We start from the raw sequence: 20,333 nt of genomic DNA on the forward strand, positions 1-20,333 counted from the left end.
ACAGCGCCTCCTCTTCACACCCACAACCAAGTTTTTTGCTTTGAGTTTGTTGCTTCATGTGGACACGCGCTGATGTGTGAACTCCCGAAGCCAATTGCGAGCCACATCTGTGTGTTCTTTTCCTCCCCTTCAGCGTCACAAAAATAATCACGAATAGCTGCAACATGGGCCATAAATAATGAACGGTAACATAAGTACTTTAACATGCCGTGTGTTTGATAAAGAAAGACAGGAACTTAACACATCAGAATGCCATGCCCCAGTGCTCCCATTACACACATAACGGGCAGTGCATAGGGCATCAAGAGCTTTGAGGGGCACCAGCCTGACCAGGCACTTCAGACTGAATGACATAAAAGGCTATTTGTACTGTTCCTTTTGCAATTAAACAGAAAGCCTGGTCTGCCTTTAGTTCTTTATCAATTCAAACTTAGGCTAAAGTGTCGCTCTCTCCACATGAAGTTTGAAGTGCTCAGGGGCAGCTAAGCCACAGTTCAAACCGACATATTCAATGAACCAGCAAAACACATATATTCATATTTGATTAGAAGCCGTGAAAAAGAAAGATTGAAACAAGTCGTACAATGCATCCAACTGGCGCAGCTCCGCAGAGCTGACACCACAACGCCAAAGCTTCTTACAAATGTCATGTTTTTACAAATGCAACAGAAAGACTCAACAGTTTGCAGCTCGTAGTGTTTTGCTTCTGCAGAAGAGCTGGAGAAGGGCTCAAAGTGAGGCTGGAGCAGGGACGGAGCAGGGACGGAGCAGGGACGGAGCAGGGACGGAGCAGGGACGGAGCAGGGACGGCGCAGGGACGGAGCAGGGACGGAGCAGGGACGGAGCAGGGACGGAGCAGGGACGGAGCAGGGACGGCGCAGGGACGGAGCAGGGAAATGTAGGAACTGCAGGGGGAACTCATAATAAACTGAATAATGAGTTTCTAATAATATCACATGGAACATGCATCAGAATACAGAAAATGATGTTGGCTGAGGGCCCCCAGAGCCCAGTTAGTGTGTGATTAATGCAATGTTTAATACATTTAATTTATAAAAGGATAACTTCAGAAATCGTCACCTTAAGGTTGAACAGACATCAAACAGTGGGTTGGGGGCATGGGGGCACCACTACTATTATATATACTACTATAAAGCCTTTTAAAATAATGTTTAATATATATAATAATATGTTTAAATGAATGCTATAATTTAATTTCATTTTGAGTCTATATTAACGCTGCAGCAATACTAATGTGAACATTCTGAAAGAGTAACGTATAATAAATTGAGTTGAAATAATGAAGAGTGCTGTTGTCTTGAGTAAGATGGAGTGGGGAGATTGTATCTGCTGTGAAAGTTCAGATGAAGGAGAAAGAACAACTGCAAAAACAAAAGCCAAAATGTATAATGCTCCACTTTTCTAAAGCAGCAGAATCTACATGGACCAGCCTCTGTGTGACGCTGCAGAATTCCCCACAGAACACAATGAAGTGAATGAAACATGACTCACGAGTATTATAAAACAAAGGCTGCACTGTGATGGATAATTAAAAGATCTTTGTGACCACAGAAAGAGGCATTTAACTTACAAACATAACTGACAATAGCGGTTTGACACGGTGATTGGAAGAATGCAGTAGAATGTAGGAAGTTGTCCTCTTGCACTACATAGAGCACCCTTTTCCCATTGCTACTCGCCCTTAATAGCTAAGTACGTATTGTTTGTTGATCTTTCACCAAACATGAAAAAGGGAAAAGGCTGTTTCAAAGCTGATCGTGCCGCGAGAGATGAACGAAGTTGGGTTTGATCAGAATTATGGCATTTATTGCTCCATAGACAGGTGTGTAAATGAAGATAAGTTTGTTATCTTAAGTTCGGGAGCAGGACCACGCCCCTTCCTGCGGCGACACTACTTAATCATCCAGATCAGATACACCCGTGTTCGTGATTTTCGTGGCCCTCCCTCCCACCCTCTTTTAAACTGTTCTAATTATTCAAATGTATCTCCTAGATGGAGGTATCGAGGCCCGGGAGCCTTCGGCCCTCATTGCAAGAAGCCCCAAAACAGCATCAACTTCGTACATTCGTGTTGTTCATGTTTCTCCCCTGCCAATAAACACCTTGCATCGTATCTGGGGTCGTGGTCCTAGCTAGTGATCGTGGTCCTGGCTAGTGATCGTGGTCCTGGCTAGTGATCGTGGTCCTGGCTAGTGATCGTGGTCCTGGTTAGTGATCGTGGTCCTGGCTAGTGATCGTGGTCCTGGCTAGTGATCGTGGTCCTGGTTAGTGATTGTGGTCCTGGCTAGTGATCGTGGTCCTGGTTAGTGATCGTGGTCCTGGCTAGTGATCGTGGTCCTGGCTAGTGATCGTGGTCCTGGTTAGTGATCGTGGTCCTGGCTAGTGATTGTGGTCCTGGTTAGTGATCGTGGTCCTGGCTAGTGATCGTGGTCCTGGCTAGTGATCGTGGTCCTGGCTAGTGATCGTGGTCCTGGCTAGTGATCGTGGTCCTGGCTAGTGATTGTGGTCCTGGCTAGTGATTGTGGTCCTGGTTAGTGATCGTGGTCTTGGCTAGTGATCGTGGTCCTGGCTAGTGATCGTGGTCCTGGCTAGTGATCGTGGTCCTGGCTAGTGATCGTGGTCCTGGTTAGTGATCGTGGTCCTGGCTAGTGATCGTGGTCCTGGTTAGTGATCGTGGTCCTGGTTAGTGATCGTGGTCCTGGCTAGTGATCGTGGTCCTGGTTAGTGATCGTGGTCCTGGCTAGTGATCGTGGTCCTGGCTAGTGATCGTGGTCCTGGTTAGTGATCGTGGTCCTGGCTAGTGATCGTGGTCCTGGCTAGTGATCGTGGTCCTGGCTAGTGATCGTGGTCCTGGCTAGTGATCGTGGTCCTGGCTAGTGATCGTGGTCCTGGTTAGTGATCGTGGTCCTGGCTAGTGATCGTGGTCCTGGTTAGTGATCGTGGTCCTGGTTAGTGATCGTGGTCCTGGTTAGTGATCGTGGTCCTGGTTAGTGATCGTGGTCCTGGCTAGTGATCGTGGTCCTGGCTAGTGATCGTGGTCCTGGTTAGTGATCGTGGTCCTGGCTAGTGATCGTGGTCCTGGCTAGTGATCGTGGTCCTGGCTAGTGATCGTGGTCCTGGCTAGTGATCGTGGTCCTGGTTAGTGATCGTGGTCCTGGCTAGTGATCGTGGTCCTGGCTAGTGATTGTGGTCCTGGTTAGTGATCGTGGTCCTGGCTAGTGATCGTGGTCCTGGCTAGTGATCGTGGTCCTGGTTAGTGATCGTGGTCCTGGCTAGTGATCGTGGTCCTGGCTAGTGATTGTGGTCCTGGCTAGTGATTGTGGTCCTGGCTAGTGATCGTGGTCCTGGTTAGTGATCGTGGTCCTGGCTAGTGATCGTGGTCCTGGCTAGTGATCGTGGTCCTGGTTAGTGATCGTGGTCCTGGCTAGTGATCGTGGTCCTGGCTAGTGATCGTGGTCCTGGTTAGTGATCGTGGTCCTGGCTAGTGATCGTGGTCCTGGCTAGTGATCGTGGTCCTGGTTAGTGATCGTGGTCCTGGTTAGTGATCGTGGTCCTGGCTAGTGATCGTGGTCCTGGCTAGTGATCGTGGTCCTGGTTAGTGATTGTGGTCCTGGCTAGTGATTGTGGTCCTGGCTAGTGATTGTGGTCCTGGTTAGTGATCGTGGTCCTGGCTAGTGATCGTGGTCCTGGCTAGTGATCGTGGTCCTGGCTAGTGATCGTGGTCCTGGTTAGTGATCGTGGTCCTGGCTAGTGATCGTGGTCCTGGTTAGTGATCGTGGTCCTGGCTAGTGATTGTGGTCCTGGTTAGTGATCGTGGTCCTGGTTAGAGATCGTGGTCCTGGCTAGTGATCGTGGTCCTGGCTAGTGAATGCGTTATTGAAGCCGGGTGAATATTGTGACGGCAGAAACATCCGAGTGGGAGCTTTTCAAAAACCAATATGAACTAATTGTCCCTCTGTAATTAAAGAATGCCTTTTAATTACGCTGTAGTCCATCGCAGAAGTACCACAATAACACAGCCGCATTAATACAACTGTACACACTGTTGGGACTCCGCCTCCAGCACGCGCCCCTGCTGTTCACACACTCAGGAGGGAAACCCTGTGCGAGCCCATAACAGAGATTACACTGCAGCAAAACAGCGATTACTGGCCCACTACCTGCCTCCAGCTCCAGGCTCCGTGCGCCAACTCATCGAGAGCAATCTGTGCATTACTCAGGCCTCATGAATAAATAACCACAGCAGCACGATGCAAAAACAATGGGCTTTTATTGCTTTATGGTGAGTACAAGCCAAACTCATTTAGAAGCCAAAGCCCGGCCAGAGACTGCGAAAGTTTGTGCTGCAAATGTTCTCTAAACTTTGAGAAAATGATAGAAATCTTGGAAAGCTTAAATACAAACAGAACAGTGAAAACGATGAGGAACAAATGAACAATAGAAATATTCAGTTGATTTGAAATAATATAAACCATTGTATCATGTTAAACACACAGCAAATGTTCTGTTAAATAAATATTAATAATAACCTTTTTTGTGTTACTGCATTGCCCCCTGCTGGACACTCAGGCACCCCGCAATCAGAACGTTCATTTTTAAGGAGAATTTAGCAGAACTTAAGAACTTTCAGTGTTGCAATGCAAATTACAAAAAGCAGCAGAAAAAGATGCAGTGGAAAAGATAAATAACATCTTAAAATGGACTTTGAATCTAACCATTCAGCTTGAATATTAAAATGTACTTTCAAAACAATAAAGATAATAATGGTGGAAATTAAATATATTTGTAAAAATGTAAAATCACCAGGACAATTCAGAAATGTGCACTTTAATGGTAGTTTAAATGTCAAAGACGAGCTGTAAACATTCATGTGAGATTGTCTTGAACGCGCAGTACAACACAGGACTGGAGCAAAGAATATTGAAAAGAGCTTCACAGAAAAGAGTGTGACTGAACAAGAACAGAGGTCATAGGTCATATGAACATATATGACATTGTTGACTCATTTCTCACTGTGGCCCTCAGAGGCAACTGTTGTTGTGATTTTGGGCCTTACAATAATGAATTGAATTGAATTGAATTGAATGAACACGTGGGACATGCTGTGATGGGACAGTCTCGCTGTGATGGGACAGTCTCACTGTGATGGGACAGTCTCACTGTGATGGGACAGTCTCGCTGTGATGGGACAGTCTCGCTGTGATGGGACAGTCTCACTGTGATGGGACAGTCTCGCTGTGATGGGACAGTCTCGCTGTGATGGGACAGTCTCGCTGTGATGGGACAGTCTCACTGTGATGGGACAGTCTCGGGACAGTCTCGCTGTGATGGGACAGTCTCGCTGTGATGGGACAGTCTCGCTGTGATGGGACAGTCTCACTGTGATGGGACAGTCTCGGGACAGTCTCGCTGTGATGGGACAGTCTTGCTGTGATGGGACAGTCTCACTGTGATGGGACAGTCTCACTGTGATGGGACAGTCTCGCTGTGATGGGACAGTCACAGGCTCATGTTGGACTTCACTGATCTGGACAATGACAAAAACCATGCAGATTACTGTAAAGATTCTGCCTTTTACCCTTTCACATTTTAGCTCACAAAGCAAATATAAAGTATGTAAGGATGGACTGTAACTGTATACAATTAGTGGGGATGTTAAATAGCATGTTTGACTTTGGTTGTTGCTGGTGTAGTTAATAACAGTCATTTTAAAATGGCTTTGTCCTTTTGTTCTCCCTTTAGCACTAGGAGAATATATGAGGCTTGGTCAGTACACTCAGCATAGGTTTTTAACCTAAACAGTGTATTCTGCATGACTGAGTCGCCCTAAGAGATCTGCAACAACATCTGTGTGTTTGTGTGGGTCGTTAATTTATGAAGATAAATGGGAAATGAGGGAGCGAAAGAAGAGACAACAGAACAAGATGGCCGCCTGGGTGGCTCTCATGAGGAGGCTGTGACTGGTGATGAGAGCAGGATGAAAGGAGGCAGGGGAATCACTGGCGCACTGATTGGTTTCCATGGTAAAGGCTGATGAGGTGTAGGCCAGGGCCTTGGTGTGGATCACAAATAAATAAATAAAAGCAGAAGTACAATTGAGTCTCACAGTTTTGATTTAACTGAGCTTCTTCATCTCAGTTCCTAAACTAAATAAAAACGATACTCTTTTTTTTTCCAATATAAAGAAAGATCTTGAACATTTTAATCTTATCCCATACTTAAGTCTAAGTCAAAGGATTGAAACTATAAAAATGTATATTTTGCCCAGATTTCTCTATCTATTTCAGACGCTCCCGATTTCTATGAGTGGAATAAAGCCATCTCAAGATTTGTATGGCAAGGCAAAAAACCTCGAATCCGAGTTTAAAACTCTACAGTTATCAAGAGGAAAAGGAGGATGGGGTTTGCCTTGTCTGAAAAGTTACTTTTGCTGTGCTGGTGTGATCCACAATATGAAGCTCAATGGAAAAATGTTGAGAGTGATGTTGTGCCGGTGGTTCCTGTGCAGGTCTCACTGGCAGAAGACAAACGATTGAGTCATTTGGAGGAAGTTAAGAAATCCATGGGTGAGAACTGTCCTTACAACATGGAAGGAGCAAAACATACAAACTGAACAAAGATGTCTCAATCTTAAACTGGTCAGTTTATGACCAAGGTTTTCTACCAAATAGAACTGACCTGAGATTCAAGGTCTGGATTACAAAAGATATAAAAGTCTTTTACCAGATTGTAAAAGATAATCATATGAAAAGCTTTGAAATGTTAAAAGAACCCTATGACTTGGAGGAACAGAGTTATTATAACCAGAAAATTAAACAAAGAAACCACCATTTTAACCCTCTGAGTTATTTTTTATTAAGGCCTATAAATCAGAAATTGCAAGAGGAATAATATCTAAACTATATCAATGCATTATTAACCTGGAGAACTACTCTAATGATGTCAAAGTGCCCATTACTCACAGGGAAATGACTGACTGTTGACAGACTGTTGGAGAAACTGTGGCGGGCCGAGGCAAACCACTACCACCTGTTTTGGGCCTGCCCTGTTGCTCCAAAATATTATTATTAACGTATTTGACATTAGATTTCAGAACTATGTACTTGGGCCTCAGAACTCCTGCCATGGACACAATAGATGCATCTTTAAATTAAATTTTGGCAGCAGGAAAAAAGCCATCAAAAGGAAATGGATGACACAAACTCCCCGAGGATCAAGGACTGACATTAGAACAGACTTTAGACATGTGGAGAAAATGACTTTCAGACTCGACCTGAAGACGGACACGTTTGAAAAACTTTGGCCGAGATGGGACGTTTATGCCGTAACTTTAATTATATTCAATCACATGGTGCCATTATGATTATATTTCATTATTTGTATTAGTGCTACTTTCTTTTGCTCTTAGTTTGTGTCCCCAGCTGTTGAGTGTCATAACTCATGTTAGTCCAATCACGTCTTGTTTGGCACAAAGGTCATTCATGAGGTTCTTTGAGCAACAAATGACCTCATTTCACTTTAGACAATAAGACAGAGGAGCCTATTGGTTCATTCTTGGACATTCTGGACATTAAAGTCTATTTGACAGGTCAGACTACACATTTCACTAAACGCAGTGAACACAATTATATTTCCAATTTTACCAAACATTCTGTCATTTGTCCCCAGTGGTCAAATTGTTGTTGTTTTTTACATTTCTTCACAAACTGCAACTTAACGTAAGTGAAATGATGATAACGATTGACCACAGGGGCTAACGTAACAATCTAAGTCATAATTAGATAAACAGGAGAACCAGTTTTATAGACTTTAAGCATTTCCAAAAATAACAAAAGATGAATAGATAATAATAGATAATAAACAAGATTCTGAAATCAAAGGCACCTCTTCCACGCTGCTGTGTCGACAGAACTTACTATAGGCCATCCAAGTCAATAATGTAATCTCGTTTGTGGCTTAGCAGTTAGCTCTGTCAGTTCATGATATGCGGCTTGGAGCACTTTAAATGTAAAACGATAGCATTACGTTTTTGTGGCAGAGTTTGTTGTAGAATTCACAAAAGCAGCCTCTGAAGAAGTCTCTGAACTGCGAGCTCGTGCCTTCCATGCAGTTCACACTGTCTTCACAGCCCACGTGACAGAATGTCATTTTCACCTTTGCTGCTCAGTGTTGATTCTGAAGACACAACTTGCTCAAAAATAGGAACATCACATTTTTAGCCACACCCCGTCGCCTCGCTCGAGTGTGAACCTGCCTCTTCGGGCTAATTAAGCCTCGTAAGACAAGAACATCAGAGAGGTTCACGCCGCTTCAGAACATGTTTCAAAACCGGGCGAGGGGAGGAATCAGTGCCAGGGAGGGGAAAATGTTGTGAGAGACAAATCTGCATGGCAACAGCAGCACGTCTACGGCTTCAAAACCAATTTTACAGTCTGACCACAAGCTCCATCAACATGAGTCGGGACGTCACCGTGCATCCACATGTTGGTCGTGATGAAGGCTAATGCTCGAGACACGGTGAAGCATTCGCCAAAACAATATAACAAGTGAAGTAAAAAAGCTGTGGAAGAAGAAGAACGAAACTACAGCATCATTTGCAACGACCAAAGCAGACGGGAGACCGGCATATAAACTGAAGGGCGGGAAGCCAACCCACGGCTCGTGCAGATCTACGAATGCCAGTTTGATCAACTAATCAAATAAAATACAGCATGCTTAAGCAGCACTGTGTCTAATATGCCCAGAGAACATCAAAGAAGCTCATTCATGTTGTCGTTTGATCAATTCTGCACACGTGTTCGCATTGATTGGTAAATGACTGGCGCTGCAGCGGATTTTAATTGTTAATGATGCCAGCTCATTATCCTTTTCGTTGCCGTCGAGCACAAGACTCTTTAGTAACAGCTCTGGCCTATTTTTTCCTCTCATTCGTAGTACAAACAAGTGGGAGTGCAGCGTCTTTTGTCGAGGAGTAATGTAGATGAGGGGAAAGCTGGGGGACTCCGGGGCTGTGGGTGATGTGTGGGAGGCAGGTGGTGGTTTGAGGTTTTAGATGGTTTTAATGGGGAGAGTTTACAGAAGGTTAGAGGCAAGTCCACTGAAAAGAAGAAGGACATTATCAGAATCAGAGCCAGAGTCAGAAAAGGGTTTATTTGTCGAAAAATTCACAAAGATAGGAACTTGTCCTGGTGGTTCAGTGCAACACAGACACCAAACATTGAACACTTTATACAAAAACGGCATGATATGTACATAATAAAATAAAATGTAAAGTTATGTAGTGCAATAGAAGTATGTTTTAAGAGAAACCCTGTGTAGGAAAAGACAGAGGTGCAAAGAGGGAGGATGGAACCAATGCATCAATAGTTGTTGTAGAGCCCTACAATGTGTCTGTAGCTATAGAGTGACGGTGAACTCTGCTCTGGGCTCTGTAAGTTGTGAAACACGCTTTTAAATTAAACTCGGAGAGAGACAGAGCACCAGAAGAGCCACAGGTTGACCAAACACACACAGGCTGGTCAGGAGCTGGTCAGGAGCTGGTCAGGAGCTGGTCAGGAGCTGGTCAGGAGCTGGTCAGGAGCCGGTCAGGAGCTGGTCAGGAGCCGGTCAGGAGCCGGTCAGGAGCCGGTCAGGAGCCGGTCAGGAGCTGGTCAGGAGCTGGTCAGGAGCACAGTCTGGATCGTTTTGACTCTGTATTTACATATAAACAGTGGGAGAAAAACTAAATCCAAATTGGGTCCAACAATATATCGGCCCAGTATCTGTATCGGCCGATATTCATGTCTTTGAGTAATATCGTCCAAAACCTCAGAAGTCCGCCACGTTACACCTTGGTAATGAAAGAGTTAACTTCAGAAACAGGAAGAAAACAGCAGCTCCGTGGAAACAGAACAGACTCAACTTTAAGCCAGTCTTTATTTTGAGGCAAACAACCCAGGAAGTTACCAACTTTTAAAAGCTCTAGAAAGTTTTTAGACTAAACTAAGTATAAACTGCAAGAAACGCAGTGTTTGTGATCAGACACAGTCTGAGGAGGAGCTGCTGTAACAGCGCCGATGACACATGGACTGAAGAGGTTCAGAGAGATACTTAAGTCTGAAAAATGATTTGAATAAAACAGGAAATTCACAGAATTATATATAACAGCCTATCTATATCTAAACACAGCTAAATATGACGTTTTCTTTTTCAAACGTTTTCCTTTTTTACCCAAATGAAGGTTAATGTGTTCCAACTCAACATTTTAAATAGATTTGAGCCTACAATATTACAGCAATATTTCATTGTTAGACATATATATTTGAAAATAATGCACGTGTTCATAATTACCAAACAAGTTATAGAAATATCGGTCTAATATCAGTTATCGGCCCAAACGTTTCCAATAACATTGGTATCAGCCTAAAATGTCCATGTCGGTGCATCACAAGCAACAAGTAATTAAAACGCACTGCGCAGCGCGCCTTAAATCAGACCTGTTCAGAAACAGCTAAAGTGCATAAGTGCAACAGAACACGTACGTTCAGACGGATGAGTTTGCAGTAGCAGTGGTTCTCTGACGTGTGAGAGTGCCACATACAGAAGGTGTGATGCAGGGGCGGAGCTGAGAAACTCTAAACTCTAAACCCAATACAAACACTCATTAAAATAGATGTATTTTGACATGATGCAAATCTACAGACCCATTCAAGTATGAGTTACAGTATTACATCTAAAGTGCTTCAGAATACAGGAAAATACATGTTTTCTTCTTGGAGGAGAACCCCCAAAGCCCCAATTACAGAGGCTATAACTATGTTCAAATAACCAACATGTAAATAAGTGCCTTGTTGGAGACCTTTGTGTAGATTGTGTAGTACTTCGCAAGATCTTCTTTACAAAGTAAAGACAAAGTATAGAAAGAAATGAAATGTATGTATTATAAAACAACCAGGTAACAGTAAATCAAGGATGTAATGTAATGTAAATAAATGTAATCGGATGTAACTCAGTTTGATTGTTCTAGCGGACACATTTCCCTAAAAGTATAGACTGTTGTCTGCAGCGTAGTCTGAATACATGGCTTCGTAGTCTGAATACATGGCTTCGTAGTCTGAATACATGGCTTCGTAGTCTGAATACATGGCTTCGTAGTCTGAATACATGGCTTCGTAGTCTGAATACATGGCTTCGTAGTCTGAATACATGGCTTCGTAGTCTGAATACATGGCTTCGTAGTCTGAATACATGGCTTCGTAGTCTGAATACGTGGCTTCGTAGTCTGAATACATGGCTTCGTAGTCTGAATACGTGGCTTCGTAGTCTGAATACATGGCTTCGTAGTCTGAATACGTGGCTTCGTAGTCTGAATCTGTGGCTTCGTAGTCTGAATACGTGGCTTCGTAGTCTGAATATGTGGCTTTGTAGTCTGAATACGTGGCTTGATAGTCTGAATACATGGCTTGGTAGTCTGAATACATGGCTTGGTAGTCTGAATTCATGGCTTGGTAGTCTGAATACATGGCTTGGTAGTCTGAATACATGGCTTGGTAGTCTGAATTCATGGCTTGGTAGTCTGAATACATGGCTTGGTAGTCTGAATACGTGGCTTCGTAGTCTGAATACATGGCTTCGTAGTCTGAATACGTGGCTTCGTAGTCTGAATACATGGCTTCGTAGTCTGAATACGTGGCTTCGTAGTCTGAATACATGGCTTCGTAGTCTGAATACGTGGCTTCGTAGTCTGAATACATGGCTTCGTAGTCTGAATACGTGGCTTCGTAGTCTGAATACGTGGCTTCATAGTCTGAATACGTGGCTTCGTAGTCTGAATACGTGGCTTCGTAGTCTGAATACATGGCTTCGTAGTCTGAATACGTGGCTTCGTAGTCTGAATACGTGGCTTCGTAGTCTGAATACATGGCTTCGTAGTCTGAATTCATGGCTTCGTAGTCTGAATACATGGCTTCGTAGTCTGAATTCATGGCTTCGTAGTCTGAATACATGGCTTCGTAGTCTGAATACGTGGCTTGGCAGACGTAAACTCGGGCACAGACGCCGCTGGTGCTGGGGTGTTGGCTGAGCTGTCTCAAACATTACATTTGAGCTTAATTGGAGTCAGAGATGCAAGAGGAACGGGGGGGAAACACTGGGCTGTGAGGATGAACAGTGTGTCATTGTATTAAACCACAACGGGCACCGCAAAGTGACAAAATATACGATCGCAGAGAGAAACCCGTGACAGGATAGAAACGGGAGAGATATGATCACAGCGCGCTACAGGCCACACAGAACACAGGGCTTTTGACTACAACAGTGAGTGGAAGGAGGGTTTTGTTTTCCTGCAGAAGATGTACGATGTATGATCGATTATTTGTATTTTGTGTTGTATTGTTTCTTTCAAACATGCCCTTTAAGAACCCAAAATATGTGTTTAACATGAAATAATGTGGGGTTTTAGTAGTAGGTGTTTTTTACATCAGATATTGAGTTAGAGCTCTATTCATCGGCTGCACAGGGAATTTTAATCAAGAGCTTGAACCCAACATGCTAATGCTGGCACGCAGTTGCAATGAACAACATATTTACCTATGATGTTACAAAACGACTTACTAAACAGGAGTCGACAGCGTGACTGAAGCTAAACACAACTCCATGTATCTTTTTGATGAGGGGACAATGTTGGAACATAGTTAAAAGCTCAACAAACTCTATTTTGCATTATATTGATGTGTGTTTTCTGCCTCCCACATATTCACTGCATCGCATCTAAGTTCCCCAGATGGAATTATGACATCCGCGCGATTGAAGAGTCCGTCAACTTTAAAAAGAATATGTGTGAAGACATGAAATCCACACTGATGGCACATTCAACTTTTCACAGTTATAAACTATACAAAGAGTGGGTGACATTAACACATTTACTCTTTTATATGAAGTAAACATGGGAGCACTGACACGCGTCTTTGAAACCGCTCCCATTATCCACGCCACGTCCAATAAACACGCAAATTAGACTGCAGCTATGCCACTCTTTGGTTTACGGTTCATAATAAGAGAGATTTTGTGTTTCTTACCTCCACAAACAGGAAGCAGGGCACAATGGAGCTGCTGCTCTTCACGCCGGGCTTCTCCTCTGCAGCCATCTTGTGCTTCCTTTGGTCTTCAGGATCCAGCTGATCGCCTAAACGAGAAGAAATAATACATCATCTCTCGCCCACATTGCATAAAAGGGGACATATTATGCAAACTCACTGTTCAAGAACGTTTTAATAATGTTACAATGATTTTCCTTCATCATAAACTCTATTTGAAGTTGTATTTAGAGTGATTCGTGCATGTTTAGTCATATTTATTCTCTTTCTCTTGCTAAATGCTTTAAAATGTATTGCTTCACCTGATCCATGGGTTTAGCCGGATGAGAAGCTTGGACCGTTGCCATAGTGATTAACAATTGAAAACAAAATTTTACATCTTTTGAATGGGAAAAAGTCCTCAAGATGTTAAATAGAATAGAAACCCATTGATTCTCACTCATTTTTATATTTTTTGGACACAATCTAGGAATGGGCAATATATTGGGTCCAGTTTTGGTCGATATACTGTACGTCTTCTTTCAAAAAAAAACACTGAATTCGAGACCTGTTTGCCACATTGTCACTGAGAGCTTGTTTCGATCGTGAAATGTGACGAGATTATTGAAATACTGAGACGATGCAACGCTGCAGTATCCCGCACAGAGCAATATACATGAAAGTGTGCGGTTGAAAAAGTGTGGAGAAAAGGATTAATTGTTTCAAAGATGTGGTGAGGTTGGCCTCCCCTGAGCTTGTATCTAATTTGGTCTGCAGAGAATAGGCCTGAGGATGAATAAGGCATGAAGGGAAGCTCTCAGGAGTCTGGAGTACAAAGCCATGTGCCAACCAAGACGGATAAGTCACTGCAACTTTGAGAGCTTCGAGGGGTAACGCAAGACAACACCCCGCTCATGTCCTCCTCCTGTTGTCGGTGGGAGGCTCTCGCTCACGGACCCTCGGAGCGAGAAGTTGTGTCACTGGCTAATCTCGAGATGAAACCGTGGAGAGTGCAGCAGAACGAAATGAAGCGGAATAATCTTCTGATGATTAATAAGTGATAAGTGGGGCACTGGACTGGGGGGGCTAACAAACGGTTATGTTCTGCACTGGGGCATGTCTGAGGTGTCCCACATGTGATTATTAATGAGCAGCACGGATTTGAGCCAGAAAGAATTTATAGAAAGCATCGACTAGCCTTTATTTCTATGAATGCATTTACAGAGTGTATTTTTAGTGATCAATGTGCTGCTGATACTGTTGTTTCCCGTTGATCAGACATAATTCATATAATGCTATGCTGAAAGGCCACACCTTTGTTTATGTCACAAAACATTGGATTTTTAGTTTGTTTTGTATTAAAGATGAGATCGAAGCTTCTGAGAATTTGTACAAGCAAAACCAGAAGCCATTTCAGCTCTAAGTAATACATAAACCACAGCTCTTCACCCAGGATCAATAAGAAATAAACAAATAAGATTAATTAAAGATAGCCAATAAAAAACGTATTTCGACAGGACTTATTGAGAAGAGCCTTCCAATAATAATTACACGCAGTGCATCTGATTTTCCTGTATCATGATTTTCTGATATGGTTAATTGTTCTAAAGCCTAGAGTGAAAAGGCTAAAAAATGAAAGCAATAAAATGTGAGGAAAGGAAGCAGAACTTGTGGCTTCTTTAGCTTATTACCATGTTAGAGAATAGTTCGCTCATTAAAAACGTACCGAGAGTTGTATTTAACATTATTCACACTTTTGTTTCAATAATCGTGTTTACGAAATCCTTTCTCACCGCACGAAACAATCTGTTCTGAATTTTCCAGATTTGTGATGTCATGGGTCACATCACCATCATCACCAGACTCATTACCACTACGTGGCAGTATTAAGAGGAGGAAAGCTAGGTTTGTATACCTCCTCTATGTAATTCCATCTGCAGCCAGTAGATGTAGCTTTAACTGACTGATATGTGCTTTTTATACATTATAACATACAAACAATGCATTATTATTGCCCTTTAAAGCAGAGTTACCTAATTTTCACACATCGAAACCAGAAGTAGGCATTTAAATCTGCTTAACTAACTGTTGTGCTGCTTTTGGTTCTTACTTCCAGGTTGACAAGAAATAAAATGATTTGTTTTATGTCCCAAAGTGCTGTTTTAATCACAGCAACCACAGAAAGTACTAATTTACCACAAAACAAGTCATATTTGGAGTGCCCAGCTGTAAAGAGCCCGAAGTACAAATATGATCAAAGCCATCTTTAAGCAACCCAGGAATATTCTCAATTTATAGTTTATATATATATATATATATATATATATATATATATATATATATATATATATGTCAAAATGCAAAGTTTCTCCTGACATTGCTGTAGTATCCAGCTCATTCATTCTCTTACCGGCCCATGTGGAAGGACAGGTCCTTTATGTGACCATATTCAGTGATGGAAAAGACAAAAGCAGTCCATCTGGCCCTGATCTTATTAGGGACTCCTGCTGAAACGCAACCAAATCTGATAATGTGCTTATCAATCACGAACAATCCACCAGTATGTCAACAGGCTGAATCAAATCAGTGGGACGTCCTAAAAGAGGGTCACGGGAATACAAAATGGTGGTAAAGTCAGTGACAGAGCAGAAGTGTGAGCACCTTTCCCACACAGAGCAGAGCCATATGTCCTACTGCAGCTGCCCCGGGGCACCAGCCTGACAGGCAAACACAAGGGTTAACTGGAGCTCGAAGTGCACATCGAGCATCATTCACTGCCTTCAACTCAACGGTTAAAAAAAAACATCATCAAATTCTATGGTGAAATTAATCAATCAACCATGTTCTATAAGTAATTAAGCAACAACGCCTAATGCTACACTAAAAATATATAGAAAAGTATTAAAATAAATGGTGCACCATGTCACTTTTCTGGTGGGGGTTAAGACAACTTTATGTCCCTGTGTTGCCTGAAATGTTCCACAGTATGGCATTAAACATTTCAATATCGCACTCATTCCTACAGGTGTTTCATGCTCAAAAAGACATTCAAAAGCATTTTTACTGTACGCTCGCTGCTCCATAGACCTGACCTGTCGTTGAGCCTGGTGGTGTCTCTTGTTTCCATGGAGAGGTTGGTTTTAATGTTATACCGTGGAACATGTTAAGCACAGTCGCCCGTAAACAAGCAGGTGGCGGACCCTCCAGCAGAACAGACAGTGGACTTTTAATGTGACTTTTTTAAACCCGGTGGACATGGCTATGAGGGTGGTCTGCACTTTCTTCTGCCTGACACTTCATGCACAATGACACTTCATGCACAATGACACTTTCAGCCTTAAATTTGCACTGCACTCGTGCTGACTCATGCTTTTTTCCCCCCACAGACACATACTCTTACTACCACGACACGTACACAGTGTTTCCCACAATGGGCTCGTGCAATCTGACAAAGACCCCCAGGAGCCCCACTCGGAATGGACCGTGGTCAAGGTGGTCAGTCAGTGTAAATGGATTGAGTCGGAGCTGGTGGTGAGGGCACGGTTTTGGGGGGAAGACCACCGGGCAGAAGGAGACACTCCCCCGCCCCAGCACAGCTCAGGTGCCCAAAGATGCTCCAGCGCCAGCGGCTCTCTCCTCCTCTCTTACCTTGGACACCAAAAAAAAGGGCTGAGGGAGGCTGTGCGGAGCCTATTCGTTCCCCATGTTGCAAACGTGAAGCTCTTAGATATTCAACGCGTCCTTCTCCTTCTCCTCCTCCTTCTTCTTCTTGTCCTCTTCTTTCACTTCTCCTGCTCAGGTGGCGCGCCCGCTCAGACGCAGCGCAGACGATGCGAGCCGCCGCTGAAGAAAGAAAGAAAAGCCCCAAATTTCCGCGCGTGGATCTTCTTCCCCCGCGACTGACAAATGAAGAGGTGCGGGTAGAGCTCGTGCGCAGCTCCAATGCAGCTCCTGAGCACGCGGGCACCGGAGAGCGTGAGGAGCGTGAACATGTGTGCGCGCGAGCGGTGCGTGCGGTGCGTGCGTGCGGGACAGTGGGGGGAGAGGGGGGGAGAGCCGTGTGTGTGTCAGCTCATTTGTATTCACAGCCTGCGTGTCTCAGTAGTGGACAGTACAGTGCGCGGTCTCGTCACAGAGTTTAGTCTGCGCACGAGACACGAGAGACAGTTGACCTCATCTGTCCAGAGGCGCGTCAGTGTTTGGTCAATGATGCAGTGATCCTTCCCACGACACGCTTTATTTGTTGGCTAAACTTCCTGGCGGAGATCTGCCACCTGCTTGTCTCCATGGAGATGTTTTTGTATTACCTGGGGCGTTCCACAAAACAGCATTAAAGTAGGCCTTCCTATCATCAATTATAGGTGTTTTTATTGACCTGTCATGGGCCTGGTATGATCCTTCTTGTCTCCAAGGAGACAGAAAAGTTTAAGGCCATCATTCTAGGCAAAGTATCATCTCCTTGGGGACGACCATGTCCTAGACCCTCCACCAGAAATGTTAGCTCCAAATGAATGAGATTGAGTCACCTTGTTGTTCTCTGTGAACACCTTGCATGAACCCAAATGATAAAACATAAAAGATAAATGTAAATGATATTAATATCATTATGTTTTGCTGCTTTGATCTCATTTCACATTGCTCTGGTTAGTGCAAACATTAGACCCCGGCTGATGCAGTCAGATGCTAACCTCAGGTGCTTTTAACAGCCACTTTCCATTTTCTTCATGAATATGACAGAAAGAACCCCCAGCTCCACGCTTCTGCTCTCTCACATGACCCAATATTATATAAATGATTAAGAGGTCCATAGTAACTGCTGTAGGGAGCAAAATGGACACATCTATTGTCTTAAAATCAGCCGCCCTCCTCTTTCTCCAGAGCTGAGTGTGCAGCTTTGGTGTGCCGACCTGGTTTGTGGTATATAGGTCTCAGAGGATCCACCACAGCAGATGAGATATGGCCAGAGCCGGGTGGAAATGAGAAATGTGGCTGTTATAAGGGCGTTATGGTTTACAGCACACTGGAGGGCAGTCCCAAGGGTGCGCTCTCCTTGGGCTATACCTTGGCCCATCAGGGTCCCACCCCCCACCCATCAGAATGCAATAGGACAACGCCCAGAAATCTGACTTGACAAATTACTACACGAGAATGATTTTTCCCCCTTTATGTTACTATGGTGACCGGTGTAGATAATTGGAAGTGACTTACTTGCGTTAAAACATGTAGTCATTCATGCACAAGTGTGTATATGTGCCGTATATGTGTGTTCAAGTATGCATGGGTGATGGCAGAAAGGCTGAAACGACAAAAACATGGGGAAAATAGCTTTACCTTTACAGACATTATGCCTCGTTTCAATAATTCACATGATCAGAAGCCAGTCAAACATCACACGGGCGGTCAGATGGAACAAGACGGGTCAATGGTCAAAGTATAGTTGGCTTAATCTTCTATACTCGCTCTAGTTCTGAATGAGAAGTCCGTATTTCTTAAAATGACATCTCCATTATTTTTAAATAGTCTACCAATACATTGTTATATTATTTCACGTCCATTTATCCAGGCTTGGAAACCACACATACAGTGTGTTTCACACATTTCTCTGTCGCTTAATGACTAGTTCCCACTTCAGGTTGCAAATATAATTGATCCAAGTAGTCTTATTGAATGCTAATCTTTTGAATCGTCATGTTAAGCCCTGCCCCCAGTCATAATCACTAAAGGGATACAGTTAATTGCATTCATGTCACACCACGGGCCTGCCAAAAAGACAAGAAACAAGCGTATTATCCAAACGCACAGTGCCAGAACGTTTGCTTTGATACTGAGCAGACGCCCTCTCCACACACACGTGCACATTTACATTGTATGTGGGACATTACATTGACTAATATTCATTTCCTTGAGACTGATCCCAACCTAGTAAGCGCTATCCTACATGGAACCATATCTTTACTATTTTGTTGACCTCCTATTGAAGAATTGACCTTATGGGGACGAGTTTTTGGTCCCCACAATGTGATGAATACTGGCACACACACATTAGGGGTGCAGGGCAGGCCGATGGGGGCTCCAGCTGTGGTCTACGGGGCCCTTCATTAATCAACCTCCACAACAAAGACACACATTCCTGCACTGCCTCCTTTGTCTACGCCGGACGCTGGATATTCTGACTCTAAACAGACCAAATGTATTAAACCATTGCATGCATCCAAAATGTGTGATTTAATGTATGATTTAATAATTATTCTTGGTTTTGTCTTTTCCATATTGATTGTGATGCATTTTCAAAAAAAATATATTGTTAAATGTCTGGTGTGCTAATCCAAAATCAGCAGTCTTATGTGAACCGTATATTTGAATTTCACCAGTACCGGTGGTTCCTGGCCAGTGCTTTGTCTAGTCAAATATTCAAATATAGTCAAAATCCCAAATGAATGATTGGAAAATGGGAAAGTGGACATAAATATCATAATAGATGCTCATTTCTTTTAAATAAATGCATGTTAGTAATAATTGTTATGATGTATGTGATGTGGTGGGAGTAAAATATAGTGATGCTAACAGTAGTGATGCTAACAGTAGCTAACATTAGACCTGGCTTTAATTGGTCTTTGCTTGTCCCAATAGATTAAATGCATATTATGCATAAAGTTTGCTGATCAGAACTAGCACATGCACAAGGTCGTATAAACACAGAGGTGGGGGAGCGCGGCCCACGGCAGGTGCTCCCCCTCTTCCGTGCTGATTGGGAAATAAATTTCATCTCATGTGGTTTGATTTGCTGAGCTGCTGTTGTCTGTCATAGCGCTCGTGCTGACGCTAAAGCCCAGAGGCGTGGTGAGAAATGATGCGTGTTATTGTGAACAAAGCAGATGGGACCCAGAGTGGAGGTATGCGGAGGTAAAAGGGCCGATGGTCTGCCAATGGTATGTAAATGAAGGTGAGTTCTGGCCGGAGCAATAGCATAATGAGCACAGCTTTGGAGCGGCGTAACCACGACTACTCCCAGAACAACTACAGCTCTGTCCATTCTGCTCTCATTCAGTTATCCACAAAATGATACACCTCGGTTTCTATAACAATAGAATGACAGAATGAACTGGAGACGGATTATTTTGAGCCATGAATCTGTTTATTATTTTTATTATTAAAAATAATCTAACAATATGAATCATTATGTATAGAGCATTTCAAAACATGGTTTACAAAGTGCCACACAGTCAACAAAAGCTGACAAACAAACAAACAAACAAACAA

At 43.4% G+C, this 20,333-nt stretch overlaps 1 protein-coding gene across 1 annotated transcript in view; it reads right to left on the bottom strand.

Annotated features, from left to right (window-relative positions):
- The window catches only part of plppr2a (phospholipid phosphatase related 2a), a 46,916-nt gene extending 33,737 nt beyond the window's left edge, over nucleotides 1–13,179 (bottom strand). Inside the window, exon 1 of the mRNA XM_072443602.1 lies at nucleotides 13,077–13,179. Coding sequence (XP_072299703.1) covers nucleotides 13,077–13,145 — 69 coding nt within the window. The 5' untranslated portion in view covers nucleotides 13,146–13,179. The remainder of the gene's footprint in view (nucleotides 1–13,076) is intronic.
- Between the last annotated feature and the right edge of the window lie 7,154 nt (nucleotides 13,180–20,333).

Source organism: Eucyclogobius newberryi, unplaced genomic scaffold, assembly GCF_026437365.1.
Source record: "Eucyclogobius newberryi isolate DKJ021-1_F unplaced genomic scaffold, fEucNew1.0.hap1 SCAF_13, whole genome shotgun sequence".
Classification (NCBI taxonomy): domain Eukaryota; kingdom Metazoa; phylum Chordata; class Actinopteri; order Gobiiformes; family Gobiidae; genus Eucyclogobius; species Eucyclogobius newberryi.